This window comes from Pelecanus crispus, chromosome 7 (assembly GCF_030463565.1).
Source record: "Pelecanus crispus isolate bPelCri1 chromosome 7, bPelCri1.pri, whole genome shotgun sequence".
NCBI classification, from domain to species: Eukaryota; Metazoa; Chordata; class Aves; order Pelecaniformes; family Pelecanidae; genus Pelecanus; species Pelecanus crispus.
Window position 1 is genome coordinate 42700247 of NC_134649.1, and position 19052 is coordinate 42719298.

Here is a 19052-nt window from a genome sequence, read left to right on the forward strand (position 1 = left end):
TCCTTCCTACACTGTGACCTCCCTGCAGAAAGCCCTGCCTGTCTGAATACTAGGGAGAAGGGAAAATAAATGGCTAATAGCTGAGCAGAGGGGAATGGAGAAATAAGAGGACAAGGGATTTTTTTTTTTATTGTTAAATTTCAGAAAAAATCCACAGCATTACCATGCCTATGGGAGTCAGATGGTTTGAAATATCCTTGAAAGGCTAAATATCTAAAATCACTCTCCAGCTACAAACATGCTACAGTGCAAGCTTCACTGCCCTGCGTAGGTCTGTGCCACTTATGCAAAATTCCCGTATGCATTCAAAACCTGCCTTTTGGCTTTGCTGCTTATAGAAGGGAGCTGGGAGGAAATCAGTCCTCTCGCATTCAGCCTGGGCTCTCTGCCTTTACCTAAAATGCGTGATCTGATTCTCCAGAAGCAAACGAAGCCGCTCCTTGATCTCTTCGAAACGCTCTTTCTCGTCTACGGTCACAGTTCCTATCCCGTCAGGCCTGGAGGAGAAATGCCAGGAATGACTCAGGCTCCACCTCGCCACCCTGGTAGTTCACCCCCACTGCACACAGCGCGCGGCATTTTTGGAAGGGGATGTCACCCACCATGAGACCCGGGACAGAGGATACGCCACGCTGAGACGCGGGTGGTCATGGCAGCGCAACTACCGAGGCATCAAAAATAAATAAAGAAATAAAGATCCTCTCTCAGACTGATAATCTAGATGTGGACACCCTCCCCCGCCTTTATTTTTCCTGTGATGGAGAGGTTGGAAAAAGCAGAATCCCCTTTTAAATATAGGCATGTGACAGGGAGCGCAGTGCCAGCTCTCGCTGCAGGATTGGGCCCACTGCTGGCAAAATAGGGACTCAATTTCTGCAGGAAAATTCAGCCGCTAATGTAACACAATTCACAGTATAAAAGAGTATCAACGACAGGCGTATATACAAACGGAATATAAAATTCTGCACTCCTCCATAACCGCTGAATCACCCCATTATAGCGATTTCTTGAAGCGAACCATCTTCAATATATTCTGCCGAAACGTGTCTAGAGAGCGACATGCATTTTGTATTCGCAAATGCGACGCCTCTTCGGTTACTTGATTTGAATGTACAAAAATTAACACATTGATACAATTTATCAAAGATTTTCTCGGACTATGTACTACACTCTTGTATTTCAGGAGTGCACAGGAGAGCGTTGTGAGACACCCTGGTCCCGCTGCCTCGGGGCATTTCTCATCTTTCACAGAGCACAGTGCGCAGGGAACCCTGCCGAAGCTCTCCCGGGGCTGGATGATGCACTGGTCCCTGTGCTCTTCCACCCCGTAGCTCTGCCGACGCCAACCCACCCGAGAGCCAAAAGCAGCAGTCCCCTCCTTCCCCCCCACGCCCACACGGCAAAACACGCGCCGCAGCAGAATCCCGAGTCTACTCCATCCACCAAAGGAATCGGCTGGGCAGACAACGGCACCGCTTCCCACTGCCGGCGAGCAAAGTCTACGGATTTGTGTACTCCTGGGCAACTCTGCTGGCACAGGCGCTCTTTAGGCAATGTAAGACGTCTTAAAATTGAACAAATGTTCTTACTTAAAGGCCTCCTCCAGTGTTCAGCTTAAGCTGCATAAATCCGCAGTACTAGACCGGTTTGGCTATACAAAAGACTTGGCAAGGGATTACAAAGCTTCTAATGAACCTCCTGTCAGGGGTTAATTGGTTGGCTTTATTTTCCTCTTAAAGAATCAAAGGCCCTAAACTTAAAAAAAAAAAAAAGCTATAAAAAATTAAAAGCTATAAAATCTGTACAACCGCTTCTCCTTGACCCTGCATTTAGCAAGCTCTTAATATCATAAATATGAACTCTGATATTCACACAGGTGAACAGACCATTAAAACATTTTGGAAGAGGAACTGGCAAAACTTACATGATATTTATTGCAAAATTTTAAAGCTAAATATATATTAAATAAAACTCGCAACATGGATGCAGAAAAAGACTCAAATACCAGGGGATGTATTTAAATTTAAACAGCATTTAATCCGAAATCTTTACTTGATTATTTGCCAAATTCAGTTGTGTATTAAGGAAAAAAAAAAAGGAAAAAAGATTTAGGCTGAAACTTGGATAAAATGTCTCAGCTGGGGAACACATTTCATAAACAGTTTTGGAAGTATGGATCTGGTCTCATTAGTACCTAATTAGGACTAGTTATTTTGAAGAAATGAGCAAGCCACAAAAAAACCAAATTAGATATCAAGCAAAAATTAATGTCTGAACATGCTTAATATATTTTTATTCCAAAGTTCCATAAAATATTTAATATTCAGACAGAGATGTTCATGCCTTTTGTGATGCTGTGCACCTCGCAGCGCCTGGTTCGCTCCCAAGCAGAAGAGCACATAATTCAAGGCAGATCGCAATAAATGCCGTACATTAAGGGGCAGGGTTGAAGCCCTCATTTGACTTTTGGCATTTGGTCCCCCCGCCCCCCGTACCCATAACAGCTCACACAGTGTCACCAGGTTAATTGTATCAGCACTGACAAACGAGGTAGGAAAAGCTGCCTGCCCTGGCTGTGATTTGCTGATGGACTGGAAATGGTCTGAAAGTTATGTTACCCTTTGCTGGGTCAATAATCTCAACCGGCGAGATTTAATGGCAGGATCTGACAGCTCAGGTTGGGTCGCAGCCCTTGCACATGAATCGCAGTTTCTCACTGTATTCAAAGGGCTTCGGTTTTGCCAGAACTGGTTATTAGCGCCCACCATGTAACGACTCGTGTTGGACACCCAAAATGGGCTGACGTGACAGCACCGGTCGCGTCCCAGCTGGGCACTGGCGGCTCTAGAAGCATCACTTTGAAAACACTGACCCACATGAAGACGAAGGGTGGGCTCTGGAGAGCGAACCTCCAGCCAACGCGGCTCTCGCCCAAGTCACAACGCCCCAAGGGATGCCAACCCAACCACCGAGGCGCACGTAGACCACCTAGGCTTAACCCGTGGTCACCCCCTGGCCTTCGCCTTTCTCGGGGTCCTCGTGAGCCAGGAGGACATCAAACCTGGTGGCTCCAGCCACAGCTCCCTCCGTGCAGGGCCTGCCGCGCGGTGTGAACGCACGCCACTCTCGCGTATTGTGCGCTGCAAACTTGAGACGATCTACAGGTCAGCTGTAGCCATTTTTGGAGCAGCGCGGATGTCTGGAAGGGCCTGCCAACTGAGAGCCATCACCACGGCAAGGACTCCCTTTCTCACCCAGCTGTAGACTATATTACATCTGACATGATGAGCATCTCTTGAATCTACCTTTCAAATTTTCGGCAAACCATTTTCTCACTGTCCTTCACAAAGTTGACATTTTCGGCAGCATGATAGGAAAGATGTCATGTCGGCTGCTTTTCAAGTTGTTGTCACAGTGGTTAGCACCAGTTCTGTCATCTTTGCTTTCCTCACAATCCCCCATCTTGAGCCATGTCACAAATAATAATAGTTCCAATGTTTTTGTCAAATTTCAAATACTATAACCCAGCTGCATATCTTTGGATTTACTAGTTACGTTAATCTTTGTTTCTCATCTTCCCAGAAGCTGAAGCATTAGGAACTCATTAATTAGTGACAAATGCAGGATATACATAGAACTGGAAAAACACTACCCAAAGCCTTGCACTTAATTTATTAGCTTGATAATTTTGAAACCTAATTAAATATTCAAGTCAAATATACTTTGAAAATGTAATCTCTTTGAGGGAACATATTTATTTTCCCTTTTGCAAGAACACAAAGGGTATATAGCTTAGCGTTGCTATAATTTAAGATTCACTTCTGTGCTCTAGACAATTCTAGTTACATGGCTGATGGGGCTGAAAAAATTCCCCAGGAGAAGCTCAAGTTGCACCAGCTTGTTTTGATGCTTACCGGTAATTTTGTTTTCAGCAAAGGTCTCCAGCTCAACTTTGATATTTGCTATTTGGTCTCATGGACAGAAGCACCGACTCCTCCAGCAAGCAGCATTTCTGCAGCAAGGCTAGCTAAAATGCAGCGGGAGGAAATGGATGTTCTCACACGCAGTCCACAACCACATCATTATTACACTGAAGCAGTGACGGGGAATGAGAGGAGAGCAAAAGGGTGAAAAAAAGTTCTGTGTGTACAAGGTATATATGGAGGCACAGGGGACAAAATGGGCTTGGGTCTACGAATTCAGGTCAACAAACAACATAAATGTCTCTGTGCGGAGACACAATTTCTTCCCATTCCCTATAACTCCTGCTCATGGACACTTCAGGTGGATGGCAGAAGTTGTGGGCACAGAGGGAAGCAGAAGGGCAAAAAAGGCAAGAAAAATAAATAAGGAAAATTTTAATTATAAGTAAACAAGTTTCAGATCACTCCTTCTGCTGCAGATTCACTATGTTGGCTCTAAACTAGTAAATTCCCACTGTAAATATTTCACATGAAAAGTTTTAAATGCCACTTTCTTAATCCCCCCTTGTTTTTAAGTTTTAAGCCACGAAAACAACAACATCAACAAAGCAGGTGGTGAAATTAAAAAAAAAAGGGTTGCAATTTAAACAGCAAAAATGATCGTCCTTGTTTAGCTTAGATGGTTTGTTCAAATTCCAGGGTTAATTATAAATTATAATTAGGACCTGTGATCCTAAGGCCACTGCTTTATTCTACAAGCCCCGCCCCCCCCCCTGCCCTTTTCTAATTATACCCAGTGCCCCCAGGGCTAGTTATGCTGCTAAAACAAATATATCAAAATGATTTTTTTAACAAAGACTAATATATGAAGCAATAGCATGCATTTGTATGCAATTATAAATATACAGTATAGCTCCAGTGGGTTAATCTCTTTGACATAAGCCTGTACGAAATACCACGGTGGCTTATAAATGAAAAGACATATCATCTTTTACACCTTTTATGTTTAACTTGTCTACACTTTTTTTACTGGGGAAAATATTGCTTACACGTAGCAAACAGATCTTTGCACGCACTGTGAGCCCTGGCATGCAGAGCCAAGGGAAAAAAAACAATGTCAAAAACTGATGCAAATAATTTGATTTTTTAAGTAACAACTCAAATATAAAACACGTGCTGCCTTCAGCTCCCTTGCCGGTTGCCAGGTGCAGCACATATGAGCTATACAGTAAACATCGATGATTAGTGCCTTGGACGGCATGTGTCAGGATAGGCTTTCAAAGGATCCCTCGCAGGAAGACTTGCCCGCGCGAAGTCCCACCGGTTGCACAGGCACTGGCTCTGGGGACGTGGGCAGGACCACAGCTGCCTGCCTGCTGCCTCCTGCATCTCCCCCAGCCAATCTGACCTGAAAGAGCCCACCTGTTTAGACCCCTTGAAAAAAGCTTATTCAGCAAACATTGATTTTCCCCGACTCCCCTTTCTTCTGGGAATTCACACCGTGTGCGAAACGCCGGTTGAAAGCCCTTTGTTCAGCCCAGCCCTCCGCCCGCTCAAGGCGCTGCAGAGCATGGGAGCCATTTCATCCTCCCAACTCCTGCCTTCATTTTGCTTGGGCTCTCCTCCACGCCGCAGCGCCGAGCCAAGTCACGGCTCATCGCTTCTCATGTGCGATCTACACCCCTGACGCACCGCGGCTGAACCGGATGGTTTCTGAGCACTGCCATCCTACACCCATTGTAACGAATCACGTCAGCCGGCCGCACGGAGCTGGTTATCTGCTGGTGGCTGGCAACCCACCTCCCTTCAGCACAGACGCCGGATCCTATCCGACAGACAGCCGTAACGCACGCCGCGTCGCCGCGGACTTGTCACGGGGCTGGTCGGGACATGGGGCCGGCACCGAACGGAGGGTTACGGCATTACGCCAAGCCAGATTTTAACCTGCCTTACTGCAGCCAGGGCGATCAATCTGAATGAGATGTGGAAACTAAACACAGAGTGCAACGGGAAGCACATGAAGATACTGTGATAAAGTGTTGATATATTTACTACTTCTTTTAAGGGACCAAAAATGTCCCGTTTTGGTTGTTTAACTAGCTGTATGGAAATCTTGCCTTTATGTGAAACAGCCAGATATGTAATTAGAATACAACAGGAAAAAAAGTACAAATATGTTATGCAGACTTTTAAATTCCTCGAGGTTTATGACAATAACATTATTTCCGCTGGCTTACAGTTGTAAAAAACCAATGAAAGCTAATGCTAATATTAGCTAACGAAAGAGCTATGTCTTGAAAACAAGCACGATGCTGTAAAATACAGCTTATAGAGGAAAAGGCGCATCGCTGATATATCAAATTAATTAATAGAGAGACTGGTAACTGCTTGGACCTTGGGTAAATAGTCATTGAACAACTTGCAGAGAATAATGCTGTTCAGTCGTTACCAGTCCGGAGGGGATTCAGTCCGGCATCCTGATTTTGATAAGCTCAGTATCTTCTAATACTTAGCAGGCACACAATCAATATTTTAGTCTTATTTTTGTAAGTTTGGGATTAGCAAGCATAGAAGAAGTCTTTTCTGATGCCAACTTTAACATTTAAAAAGAAAAGTTATTACATGGCTAGATCCAAAAAAGGCACATGCAAAACCAAGGTCACTCCTGAAAGCCACTCCTGCAAAAGGGGCAGGAATCACCCTTCAAGGTTTAGGCACTAACTTTGGGCCTGGGAAAGCCGAGCTCAACTTTCTGCTCCTCAACGCCTCTCCCGTGCGCAGAGAGGGAAGCAGCGAGGCTCCTCTAACACATCACTTCTCTGCATGTCAAACGACGCTGGCAGTACTGTCACAGCCCTCCAACGTGAGGACAGCGACAAAGATGGAAACAGAAGGCAGGGAAAGATCTGGGCGATCATGTAAAACCTTTCATAATTTTACCCCAAATCATGATGTCCTCTTAAAACCATTCCTGCTTCTTGCCTTCACCATTTTTTGGAGGGCTGTCGATAAAGGGAAGTGACAGCCTCAACGCTCTGGTGGTGGTACCAAAAGCAAACGGCCATCAATAAACACACAGCGTGTCTTGTCGGATGCCTGAATAGCGCTATGCCTTTCTTACCTGTCACATAGGTAAATACATCAGAAATCACATCATCTTTCATAATGGCAGGACTTTACAAAAGGCATCCGGTGGTAGCTGGTAGACCAAACCCTGTTATCAACTCACTAGTGACCACACCTTACATATTCAGGTGTCTGCAGGAGGTGAAAATTAGGACAAGCAATTTACATTTAACTCCATTTTTACTTGGAAAAGGATGAAATTAACAGAATAAAGGATGAAAATAACAGAATAAACAGAAAAATTAAGGGGGCTGTCATGCAAATAGCAGTGATTTACAGCCTTCTTTTGGAGAGATCATATCAGGCTTTCAGGGGTCTGAATAAGGTACATGAACCCAAAGGACGTGGGAGAACCAAACCCTGACATCTAAAGCAACAGGGCTCCAAACTATCCCCAAAATCACATTTTGCCCATTGCACCTGCTGCGGCCACAGGGTCAGCTCCAAGCTGGAGGTGCATTTCCACCAGCAGCCGTCCTGCTCCCGTCCCGGCTGCGGTACGGCGGCCGTGCCACCGAGGCGGGAGCCGGACAGGCACGGAGGCATCGTCCCCGTGCTGACGCCTGTCATCCTGTCAGCCTTGACCTTCAGGCTGTCCTCAGCATCCGCACCGCAGCCTGCCTGCACTTCCCCGCTGACTGCGAGCGACTGTTGTCTCGGTGCCTGACCTTACGCAAACACGATACAAACAGACAGCCCACCTCAGCTCCATCACTGTCTTCTGCTAATACAGGAGATTGATAGCCACATGAAATTATCTCCCTGCTCGACCTTCATTACTGGGTGGCATATTCTGACTGACAGCCAACCTCATTCTGGAGAAAGCTAAACCACCCGTTCGGGGTTTTTTATTGTCTAAAAGTGAAGGAACTTCCTTTGATAAAGAAAATCGACACTTTCTCAGATTTGACAGAAAAAGAAGCCTTTGTTAAACAGAAAAATGTCTCATAACTTATGAATCTTTCCCAGACCACCATGCATACCAATAACAACGCAATGTTGCTCGAAGGCTGCTCGAAGATGCTCTGTGGGACGCTGTGCCAGGTCCTGGGGCAGGCGTGCTCCCACCTCTACAAATTTTACACAGAAAGTTTTCAGCTCCGCCACAATCTATGGGTTTCCCGGGGACAGCACGGCCAGCCCTAAGGCAACGAGCAGCGTATGGACACGGCAGGTGGGAGGAAGGGACGTAGCTGAAGCGAACCCAGCTTTACACACGCCGCAGCTGCCAGTAAGGACTGCATGGGTAAATATTGGCTTTCGGTCGCGCTCTGCCCGGCAGCTCGCAAATGCACAATAGAATCATAGAATCATAGAATCATTTAGGTTGGAAAAGACCTTTAAGATCATCAAGTCCAACCATTAACCTACACTACCAAGTCCACACTAAACCAATCAAGGGTAGACTAGACTAAACCATGTCCCCAAGTGCCACATCTACCCGTTTTTTGAACACTTCCAGGGATGGTGACTCCACCACCTCTCTGGGCAGTCTGTTCCAATTTTTGACCACCCTTTCTGTAAAGAAATTTCTCCTAATTTCCAACCTAAACCTCCCCTGGTGCAGCTTAAGCCCATTTCCTCTCGTCCTATCGCTAACTACTTGGGAGAAGAGACCAACGCCCACCTCACTACACCCTCCTTTCAGGTAGTTGTAGAGAGCGATAAGGTCTCCCTGTATGTGACCTAAGCAGCTTTCTGAGAAGAAATCATGATTCTTCTGCTCAGATGTTCCAATTTTTGATAACAGACATGAAAGATATGGAGTCGTGTTTTCTCTCGGATCCCCTGGAGTCCCTTTTTGCGACCTCCCGACAGCAGAGGCCAGAAGCCGCACCCTGCGGTCTCCGTACCAAACTCTTCTGCTCCTGGGCGTTACGCAGAGCCTGCCATGGGTGAGAAAGTGCAGTGCCACAGCCCTGCGGCTCCCATAATCCCCAGGCAACAGAGACAGCAGCAACCAAGACATGAACCTTCAGCCTTCTAATGTGAAGTTAACCATCAGCCAAAGACAGCTAAGTCACAGCAAAACATCTCATTCCCTTCCTGGAACATTTTAAATGAATTACTCAAATAGCCTGTCCGCGGTCGAGCTGCCCATTTAGCAGCGCCCAGCAGTCTCCTGGAGAGGTGCAGCAGCCACAGGCAGCCCTGGGCAGCTGTACAGGCATGGGACTGGGGTCTACACACCGCATGGGCTTTAAAGCAAGACGTTTTCCTGAGCCCACAACTCTTCAGCCCCACGGGGAGGGAATGCCAGGGTGTCACCATAGCCAGTCCCGTCAGATACCTCTTGCCGCCGACCACGATGAAGAGGAGGCTCTGGTTCTGGCTATGCTGGACCCTGTGAAGTTGTACACAGCGTAGCTGTGACCTGCATCCAACCTCCTCTCCATTAGGGGCCAAACAGGCTTTGAGCCAGGTCCTGTCCCCAAAACAGCCTCCTGCCGGGATGAGCCCTGCCTGTGGGAGAGGAGTGACGGGCGCAGCCAGTTTGCCCGGCCCAGTCTCAATCCCTACACGCCGTGTCAGCCATCTCCTAAGCATATGCCTAAAAAACTCAATGCCCTGACCGGCTACGGGACTTGGGTGCCCAAATGCCATCCAACTCCCTGGAGAGTGTACGACCCGAATGCCAGTGCCACAGCGGGGTCTCCCCGCGCCACAGGGACCCAAACTGCCCAGTGCGCTCAGTGACCCAGGAGCCCGGTGCCCTCTACAACACACTTCTGTGCACTGCACACTTTCGCTTACCTTTTCGGCTCTGGATTCGGCTGGGATTTGGAATCTTTCCTTTTTTTGGACTCCTTTTTGGAATCCTTTTTTGTTTCCGCTTCAGCGGCAGAGGCATGAGACACTTTGCCCCCCTCGCCGTCTGCACTTGGCTGTGACCCACCAAGTAATTCTGCCATGTGTTGGCTTTGGGGAGTGATTGAAACGCAGGGGGCAAGGCCAGCAGCAAAAGTGAAAGAAACAAGAAGAAAGCATGAAAAAACTCAAAGTAAAACAAAAGGAAACTAAACTGAAAGCAAACAACTGAAATCAAATAACAATTGGCAAAGAAGGAATGAAAGAGCAAAAGAAAGTCAGATCTAAAAAAGAAACTAAGGAAGCAAAAACTCGGTTTCCATGACAAGATGTATGAAAGTAACTGCAAAAGCAAGCGGCAGCCTTGCAACGTGAAACCTGGGCAATGTGTGTCATAACTCGGATGGTATTTACCAGTGGGTTTATGAAAACACATGATTATTTTACAACATTCCTTTCTTCAGCAGCATATGCGGTATAGAGAGTGGTATCTTAAAGTATATAATGCAACTTAACAGAAAAAATACAGAAAAAGAAGCTGCAATAGATGCTACAGCTGTCAACAAAATAAATAGAAAAGGAAAAAGCACAGCTCCAGTTCCTCCTACCAAAGATTTGCCACATTTGAGGGAAAGGAATGGGCTACTTCTGAAATTGAAATTGCGTTGCAACAGAGCAAGACAAAATTTTCAGTTATGTCTAAGCAATTTCCCAACTGATGTCACACGGACTTTAAATGGGTGCCCGAGGGCTTAAAGCCCCTCTGAACACTGAAGTTTGATACTGCTGCAACTTGTCAGATCCTCTTGCACAGCAATTAAATCAGCACAGTGTATCGTTTACTTCTATTTATTCAACCTGTGGCAGTCACACGTACTTCAACTCTATCTCATCCAGAACTGCATCAGGCAGGTGCCTGGGTAAGAAAGTTAAAACCCCTCATTTCTGGATCCTCTACGTGCATTTTTATTGCTTACATTAAACAAGCAACGAAACAAACAAACAAACCGACTATGCCACTAGAAGCGCTGCTGCCAAACATCCACTGTGAAAACAAATTGGGGACTGTTGTGCATTATCCAAGGAAACCTATATTTGACAAAGTCATCCCTTGCTGGCAGGGAGCTGCTAGCCAAGAAGAATTCCTTACCTGTTGCCATGAACATGTGATGCACAAAAGGCAAAGCTGTAGTGAAGCAAGGTGGGGTCAATCATAGCTCCGTTTTCTGCGCGCTCTAGCAAATCTCTGAGGTAGCAGAGATGTCTGTGACAGCCTCTCACTCCATTACGTGCACAATACTCATCTAGCACAAAGACCTGGCCAGGACTAAACCAGCCCTGTTTAGAAATAAAGAGACTTGATTTTAAATATAAGTTATTAAATGCAAAAGCTATCAGATTTGGAGGTGTAGTGGTCAACTGTTCTAATAAAAGAAATACAAACCTAAGGCTACGTTAAGGAAAAAGGAGAGAGGTCACTCTTAAACAATACAGTCTGTATACCATCACCCAAACACAGCATACACTCAGTGCAACTGTTAATAAAAACATATTATGCTATCATTAAAGGGAAATGTCATTTAAAATGCTGAAAAGTTAGGCCAGTTCATGTCAGTGCCTAGCAAAAAAAGAAAAAAAAGAAAAAAAAAAAAAGACGACTTACACCTTTAAGAGATGACAAAGGTTTGGTTATTTAAACAGCGTGAAACAGTAATCTCATTTTGGGGATGGGATTGTACATTCGGCCAGGAGCAAGAGGACTGATCTGGGGGAGAGCATGGAGGATTACACTGAATAATGACTTCTCTTGCATCTGGCAGGTAGGAACGTCCTGCAGACGGAGGAAGGCAGCTCCGCAGTATCAGAAAGGGACGTTTCCCATCGTCCTTATTGCGTACCGCTGGCGACGCGCTCTGCCATCGCCCACCTCCTCGGCATCGAAGCAAAGGGAAGCTCTGCTCACGAGCAGGGTTTCTTTACACATCCAGAAACCTCAGACTATTTCTGTCTGTCAGTCCTGAGGGCCTGGTGACACGTGGCTTGTGGTGCAACGTCCGTGCTCCCGAGGAGGACCCCTTCCCTGTGAGGGGACGGCTCCGGTGAACATCCCGGGACAGCCGAAGTGGAGCCGCGCCTCTGCCTTCGGGGAAGGCGCTAGCGAGAACAGGAATATTCTTGTAGATTGCTTTTCAAAATGCTGCAAAACCGTCAATATTTACATGGAAATTTGGGTGCTAAACAATTGCTAAGACGCAGCTCTGGAATGCATCAAGCTGCAAAATCTTTCATCGTTTAATTGAAAAGTTCCTGCAGCGGGCGGGAGAGTAGTTGAGGCAGAGCACTGCCCCTATAGGCAACTTCTTTGCCACCCCATCTGTTACCCCAAATGCTACATCTTAGAAACAACACTGCTGTGAAAGATTAAAATATATTTTCTACCACTCAGATGACACCAAATCTTTTCTAGATGCCAAAATAGCTGCTTTGAAAAGAGTTGAAGAAATATCAATTAAGAGCTCAAAGACATAGAGAAGGATTTGCTCATCCTTATTGGGCCAACTCCAAAACAGATTGAGAAAAGAATTAAAATAATGAGGGGAAAATGATAGATATAGGGAGTAGCTACAGTGCTGGGATCACTCGAAGTGCACATTTCAAAATGAAGCCACAGAACAATGCAGATGGGACGGCACTCTGGAAGGCTATTTTTTGGGAGGGGTGTATTTCCCTTCATTGCTTTCAACAGTATTTTTGTTTGCTTTTTGGTTGGTGGTATTATGCTTGATGCTGGATTTCTTTATGTTGCCTGTTTGTTATGTCCTTGGACCATCTCTTCACCTTGCCTCTCTTCACGCAAGTCTTCGGCGACCAGGCATAGTGAAAATACAGAAATGGCATAACTGTTCTGTGATAGAAAGACGTATGCATTTGGCTACTGGGGTAGAAATGCAGTTGAAATTGTTGTATTCATCTAATACATACAAAGGACTCAGTCCTCCCTATGGGGTGAAATGTTGGCCCTACTGACACCGATGGGAAGGCTGGCACTAATTTCCCTGCAGCCAGGTATCAAGCCCAGAGTCTGGGGTGAAAGAAGCAGAAGGCTGGACCCAGCGATCCAGTGCACCCCACACTGCTCCCCTGCACCAGGCTGTGAGAAGCGCTGGTCCTCAGGTGGACAGAAGGGATGGGGGGCAACCACTCAAGATTGCTGCCATGGCTCACTGAGAAGAAGCCTGGGCAGAAGCTGAGAGGTTCAGTGATAAGCCTCATACCACGATACCTCATGAGAGCACGGGCAAGCAGACTATGGGTGGAGAGATCCAGAGCCCAGGAGGACCAGGTGGTCTCCTTTTGCACAGCAGAGGTATGAAATAAAAATCCCGCTGCTGAATGGGGCTCCAAAGGAGCAGTAAATGCTGCTCCCCACAGCCCCAGAAAAAATTCTGAGGTTTGACGAAAGGCGGTATTCAGACAAATCCCCCACATCTTCAGGCAGATCCTGGCTCTTGATTAAGATTTGCCTGGCACAACCAGCTGACAACCAGCCAGTCTGGCAAACGCAGCTGATGGTGGTGACACACCAGGTGTCTCACCCCAACGCAGCTAGGTGTAGCTCAGTTTGGTCTCCCAGATGGTCTTCAACAGCGTGAGGAGACCTAGAGGGGACACCAGAGGAAGGCCATAGTGCACAGGGAGCTCAGCTGACCGTGTTCACCAAGCTGAACCGCATTGAGAAGGCGGCTCATGTCCCAGGCACCAGCGGGGAGTGCAATGGGAGCTCTGAAGCTGGGTGAAGCAAGGCTTGGTCAGGGTTGGTGAATCACTAGCAATTTTTCTAATGGTAAATGCCACTTTTGCGAAAACCAGGGTTTTCGAGGGAAAATTTTCACTTTTCAGTAGCTGAATTTTCTCATCTACCATAGGTAAAACAAAACAATTTCATTTTGGTAGCCTGCTCCACGGACCTTCACATCATCTCAGCTAAGCTGGGCACTCTGAAAGACCAGCTTTCCTCAGTACTTGCTGTGCTGTATTGTGTGAATCCCACGAATGCTGACACATCATAGCAAATACAGCTCCAGCAGGGACCCAGCTGCACGAGCCAGATGCCAGCAGCAGGTTGGGAAATCTCGGAAAGAGTTGAAGGGCAGTCTCAGAAATAACGCACATGTCCAAGCAGAAAGGAATGAAGACCCATGCGTGTGTGGGGTCCGTACTAAGCTGGAAGAGCTGCATACTCTTCCCCAAAGTCCAGGAAGAGCTGTGAACGTGACCGTGCTACCAGTTTGTGGACGATGGGCAGGAGCCCTCAGCAAGTGATGCAGACGACGCTCTTCCCCTTCCCCAGCACAGTGCTCTCTGCCAGCAAACATCACTTCTGCCATAGCTGAGATTAGTCAGCCAGCCTGTTTGTTTTCATAGGGATGCCTGGCTCAGCCAACGAGTGGGCTTGCAATAACGTTGTTTAACCTGGTTCCACGGAAAGGAGGCAACGCTGTGTTATCCTCTGTGTCAGGGTAAGCCATTGTGCCTGGGTAAGTCTTCCCTGGCACCTCCACATCCACATTTGAAAACAAGAAGAGGTGAGACGAGGCAAAGCTCTGCAGGACCTTGCATGGGTATATCCTGTAGGGAAAATAACAATTGCCCAGCAGCACACACAGCGGACAGACCAGGCTTACCACGGGCTCACAGCTCCTCCAGGCAAGCCAGCGCAGTGGTATCACCAACATCCCAAAGACATAGCAAGAGCAATGGGAGCTCTTTGCAGTTGAACTCAAATTTTGAGGTCAGTCTGGGTTTTTATGCCACAATCAGGACAAAACCATAGTAAAATAAGTAAAGAAGCATGTGAAATCCAAGCATAGGTGATCACAGGCCGTTATTCCCTTCTTTACAACACTCTGCAATGGGTGATTTGAAAGAAGATGGTTAATTGGTCATGCTCCGCTCCGAAGAGGCACAAGTCTTGGTGCTGAGGGGAGCTCCACCACTCCGGTAGCTTCTAGCAAGGGCCTAAACATTTCAATAACAAGCAGAAGTGTGGCTGGTGGGTTTCTTGAAGAGAAACATTGTTAATCATTTTCAGTGATGGCCTTGCACCTCTCCATGAATTTAATTCCACGGCCACAGCTCTCTCACCAGGCCCGAGACTGCACAGAGACAAACCAGCTGCAAGCCAACCTGTCAGACATGCATGGATGGGGATGGTCTTGCTAGGGTCAGCCATGCGTGGGGAGCAGAAGCTGCATGCCAAATTCGCTGCCTGCCGGAGCAAAGACCTTGATGGAACCGGTGAGAAACCTGCTGCAGGTCTGACAATGCTCCCACCAAGCCTACATGTATCACTTGGGTATCTGCAGGTCAAGTGCACGCTGCAGCCTTCCCCCACCCCATCCTTACCTCAGGGGACGTCCACAACTGTTCCTCCTAGCCCTGCCTCTCATCGGGAAGGTGACAACTCACTACCACTAATGGCATTTACTGGATCTTAGCCTTTCTGAGATCAGCCCTTGCGTGCGCTGCAAGGAGCAGAGCAGGTGAGAGGAGCACCATGGTGGAGGGGGATGAGGAGGACAGGATTTGAGACTGACAGCCTTACTGCCAACTGCTCAGTTGTGTTCCCAGGTTGCTGCTTTTAACAGCAAGCCACTCAAGAGCCCCAGCTCCAGGGACTGCACAGCTGGCAAAGGGCAAAGGCTATCAGCACAGGGTGGTCCTCCTGCTGAAGACACAGACCCCAGTGTGGAGGTTTCTGCGTAACACGAGGCGGGCGGCAGGTCAGGATCTGTCCCATGCCATGTTCAGAACAGGATCTGCATTTCAGGCCCTTCTAGAAAGGTTTCATCCTCTTGTTTTCTCAAAACCTAAGAGCCTCTTCATCCTCCCCACCGAAACCGCTAAAAATTAATTGTTCAAGTTGTATTGTTAAAGGTTATTTGTCATTTAAATCCTCACAATACCTAAGAGCCCCCAGGCACTGCACCCCAGCCAAAGGCTACAAGCTGTCCTGGAGTACCTCGGTGCCACTGTCCTACAGACCATGTTACACAGAGGTGGGCTGAGAGCTGCAACCTGTGCTCATGAGAATAATCAGGATGGGCATGCGACTACATGAGCGTGGACAGCCTGCAGCATCACTGCAGTTATCCACCTAGTCCCATCTGTTACCTGCTTGGGATCCCTGCTCATAAAGAGACACAAAGCTGGGCCACAGTTATTCCTGGTGGGACTCCATTGACATGGGAGGTGGTACCAGACCGTCATCTTTCCCCTGTTCTTTCATCCAGAAGGCTCTGGAAGGCAGTCGGGAGGCTGCAAAACACTGCTCTCTACTTCACATCCCCACACTGGTGTTTGTCTTTGCAGGAAGAAACATTTTAAGCATTGCAAACAGAAATGGTAAAGACAGTGCAACTGGAGAAGAACAGCAGTCAGTTCACTGCAGGTAGCCTCTCAAAAGAAAATACCTCTGGGCCAAATTCAAACCTGGTGTAAACAGAAGGCAATCTTCCAGCAACAGGGGGATTAGCCCCCACTCGCACTAGCTTTGACTTTGCTGCTTGAAGTTTATATCACTAGAGACCAAAGAATATACTTGCCAGACAAGAATAGGAATCATTAAGTCTGTGGTCCAAAGTGAGGCGCTGAACCATCTCAAAGAGTGAAGCGTGGTCAAAGTTACAGGGATTGGAAGAGATAAATTCATCCATGCCATGCTTTTGAGCTCTATCTGCATCTGTTCATTTATACATATAGAGAAAGACACCATTTAGAGAGATATAAGACATTTTAGTTGACAAATACAACAGAAAAAAATATACAGTATGAAGCATGAAAGCTAAGTATCTCCTCTTCCCTACATTGCCATTAACTTTTCTCTTTGCAGGCTACACAGTACACTTTTCACCTCCCATTGTCAACTTGCATCAGTTACGGACTATCTTATTGCATTTAGGCAAAAGATTTTAGAATTAACATCTTGTCAACTGCTCATTATAGTGCATTTATTCTGTACTTAAAACCAGAACACAAACCCAAGAGCTAACTCTGTATCTTACAATACACTACGAGTTAACAGAATTTTGGCTCACATAAGTAAATTAGCTCCTATTTAGTTAGTTGCGGTTAATTATAATAGATTCTGCCATTCTAATGAAGTTACAGCTGTAGCATTTTTCTCTACATGCACTAGGTTTTCTAGGTATCAAACCAGTTATGTTGCTCTTTATCCAAATGCCAATGTTTGTCTCCCCGCGGCAATTTTTTTCCTAATGGCAACTTCAAATGCTACCTCACCGAAATAAAAAGATGCTCTTTTAAGCATTGCTAAGAAGTTAAATTGATACGTAGTTTGTTGTCACTGAGGCAGTAACCCGACAGTGCACCGGAGCTGCCAGTCATCCCAACGGAGGGGCTGAATTTCCCCTGCCTGGATTACAAAGTGCCATTTTTGGGTGAATTAACAGCCTCAACATATTCACACTTCTCTGCTTTGGGTGACGCTTACGGGCACTAACTCCCAGGGGCTAATTAATTAATCTCAACACGGTTAACTAAAAATACACCAAATTCAGCAGTTAAAATGAAGCCGCCAAGCCGGCCTGGGTGCGGCCAGCCGGGACCCCGCTGGGAGCAGGCTTTGTTCTACCAGCGGCCGGGGAATTAAAGGACACCTTTCACTTGGTTTTGTCCGTGCTCAGCTTCCTACTATATGGGTTCTTGCCAAATCCTCAACAAAGAGAATAGGATTTAAATCCTTCCCCTGTTTATAGCCTCCTAGGGGAACTGGGTGGCCTTGAAACAATGTAGCTGAAAGGACACAAAAAATGCAGTTTTCCGCAATAGTAGTATATGGTAACTGTATTTGTTTTGAAACAAAATCCCTCTTTACCAGAAGAAACAAAAATCCTTAATTAAGAAAAAAAAAAAAAAAAGAATAAAAGGAGCTTTAAACGATAAAGAGATAGTGTTCTTTTACATACGTTTTACTATTTAATATTAAGCTGTGAAGGATGGCATGTCTCCCTAAATACCTTGTTCATGTCTGTGCTCTCAGATATTACTGATCACTGGAAGCAATCTTTACATTTTCTGTATAGTCTGTCGTTAGCTATGTATGAACTATACAAATAACATCACCCACTGGAAAGAAATCAGACAAATTAAAACCTGTAACATTTCAATTAGCCGCTAGCAATACTTAATTCAGCAGTAGCTGGCAATTTTCCTCATTAAAACCCTGCTGAATAAACACTGATTTTTTTTCCTTCAGCTGGTTGATTTTTGAGGGTCCGCTCCGCTGTTCCACGCCGTGCACTGGGTCCTGCTGCCTCCCCACCCCGGTCCCAAATCCCCGCTCCGCCTCCGCCAGCAGCTCCGCGCGTTCAGCCCGGGGACAGAAGCAGCGGCCGCCGGCGCTGGCTCGGGGGACAGGGGCAACCTCCCCGACGAGCGCATCACCTCCACGGCACCTCTCCAGCGTCCCTGGGCGAGGGGTGCGAAGCCCACCCGGCCCTGGGGCTCACGGCACGGGCCGGCTCCTGTCTGTTTTGACAGCTTTCTGCCCCAGCGTCTGTCCCTCTGGGCCAAGATCGATTTGATTGAGTTCCCTCCCAAAGAGGTCGTCTACGCTCTTTTCGATTCCATCCCCAGCGCCCGCAAAATGTTTTAACAGATATTATCAGACTATTTTTAATGGCTTGCTGCTCTGCCCAGCTCCTCTGAGTTGACTGCAAGCTGACAAATTGGCTGGAGGCCTTCATTTGCCAGCGTCGCTCAGAGATTTTATTACTTTTCAATTAGGAGCCCTGATACACTGTCAATCCTCCTGCTCAGCCAACGAGGCTCTGAGAGCTGAGTAAATCAGCTGGAAATCTGAAGAGTCCTCTAGCCCTTTAGCTGGTGAACTTTTTTGAGCAGATGTGCTAGAAAGCATGTTTGAAATGAGCATTTTCCACTCCCAACTAATAAGCTTTGCCCCACTTTACGTTCTCTGAACAAGGTGGACGCAGAGCAGAGCTTTGGTGGGTGCGAGCCAGCTGAGGCTCTGCTGGTTACAGCGGAGCTGGGCGTCTGTCCTGGGCTTTTTAAGATCTCCCTGCCCACGGCAAGGGCACAGTTCCCTGCCAAGCGCTGAGAAGTGACACGGCGCTTAAATGGCCTTCACGACTGTCCGTGGTCAGGGCCAAT

At 46.9% G+C, this 19052-nt stretch overlaps 1 protein-coding gene across 9 annotated transcripts in view; it reads right to left on the bottom strand.

The window, feature by feature from the left end:
• The window catches only part of CADPS (calcium dependent secretion activator), a 227458-nt gene that overhangs the window by 70912 nt on the left and 137494 nt on the right, over positions 1-19052 (bottom strand). For 7 of the 9 annotated variants that reach the window (XM_075714587.1, XM_075714586.1, XM_075714582.1 and 4 more), the window contains 3 exons: positions 16463-16599; positions 11008-11195; positions 396-497 (listed from right to left, as the gene is read on the bottom strand). In XM_075714587.1, the coding sequence (XP_075570702.1) occupies positions 396-497; positions 11008-11195; positions 16463-16599 (427 nt within the window). Of the gene's footprint in view, positions 1-395; positions 498-9803; positions 9969-11007; positions 11196-16462; positions 16600-19052 lie in introns of all 9 variants that reach the window. The other 2 variants (XM_075714583.1, XM_075714588.1) reach the window with 2 other exon arrangements.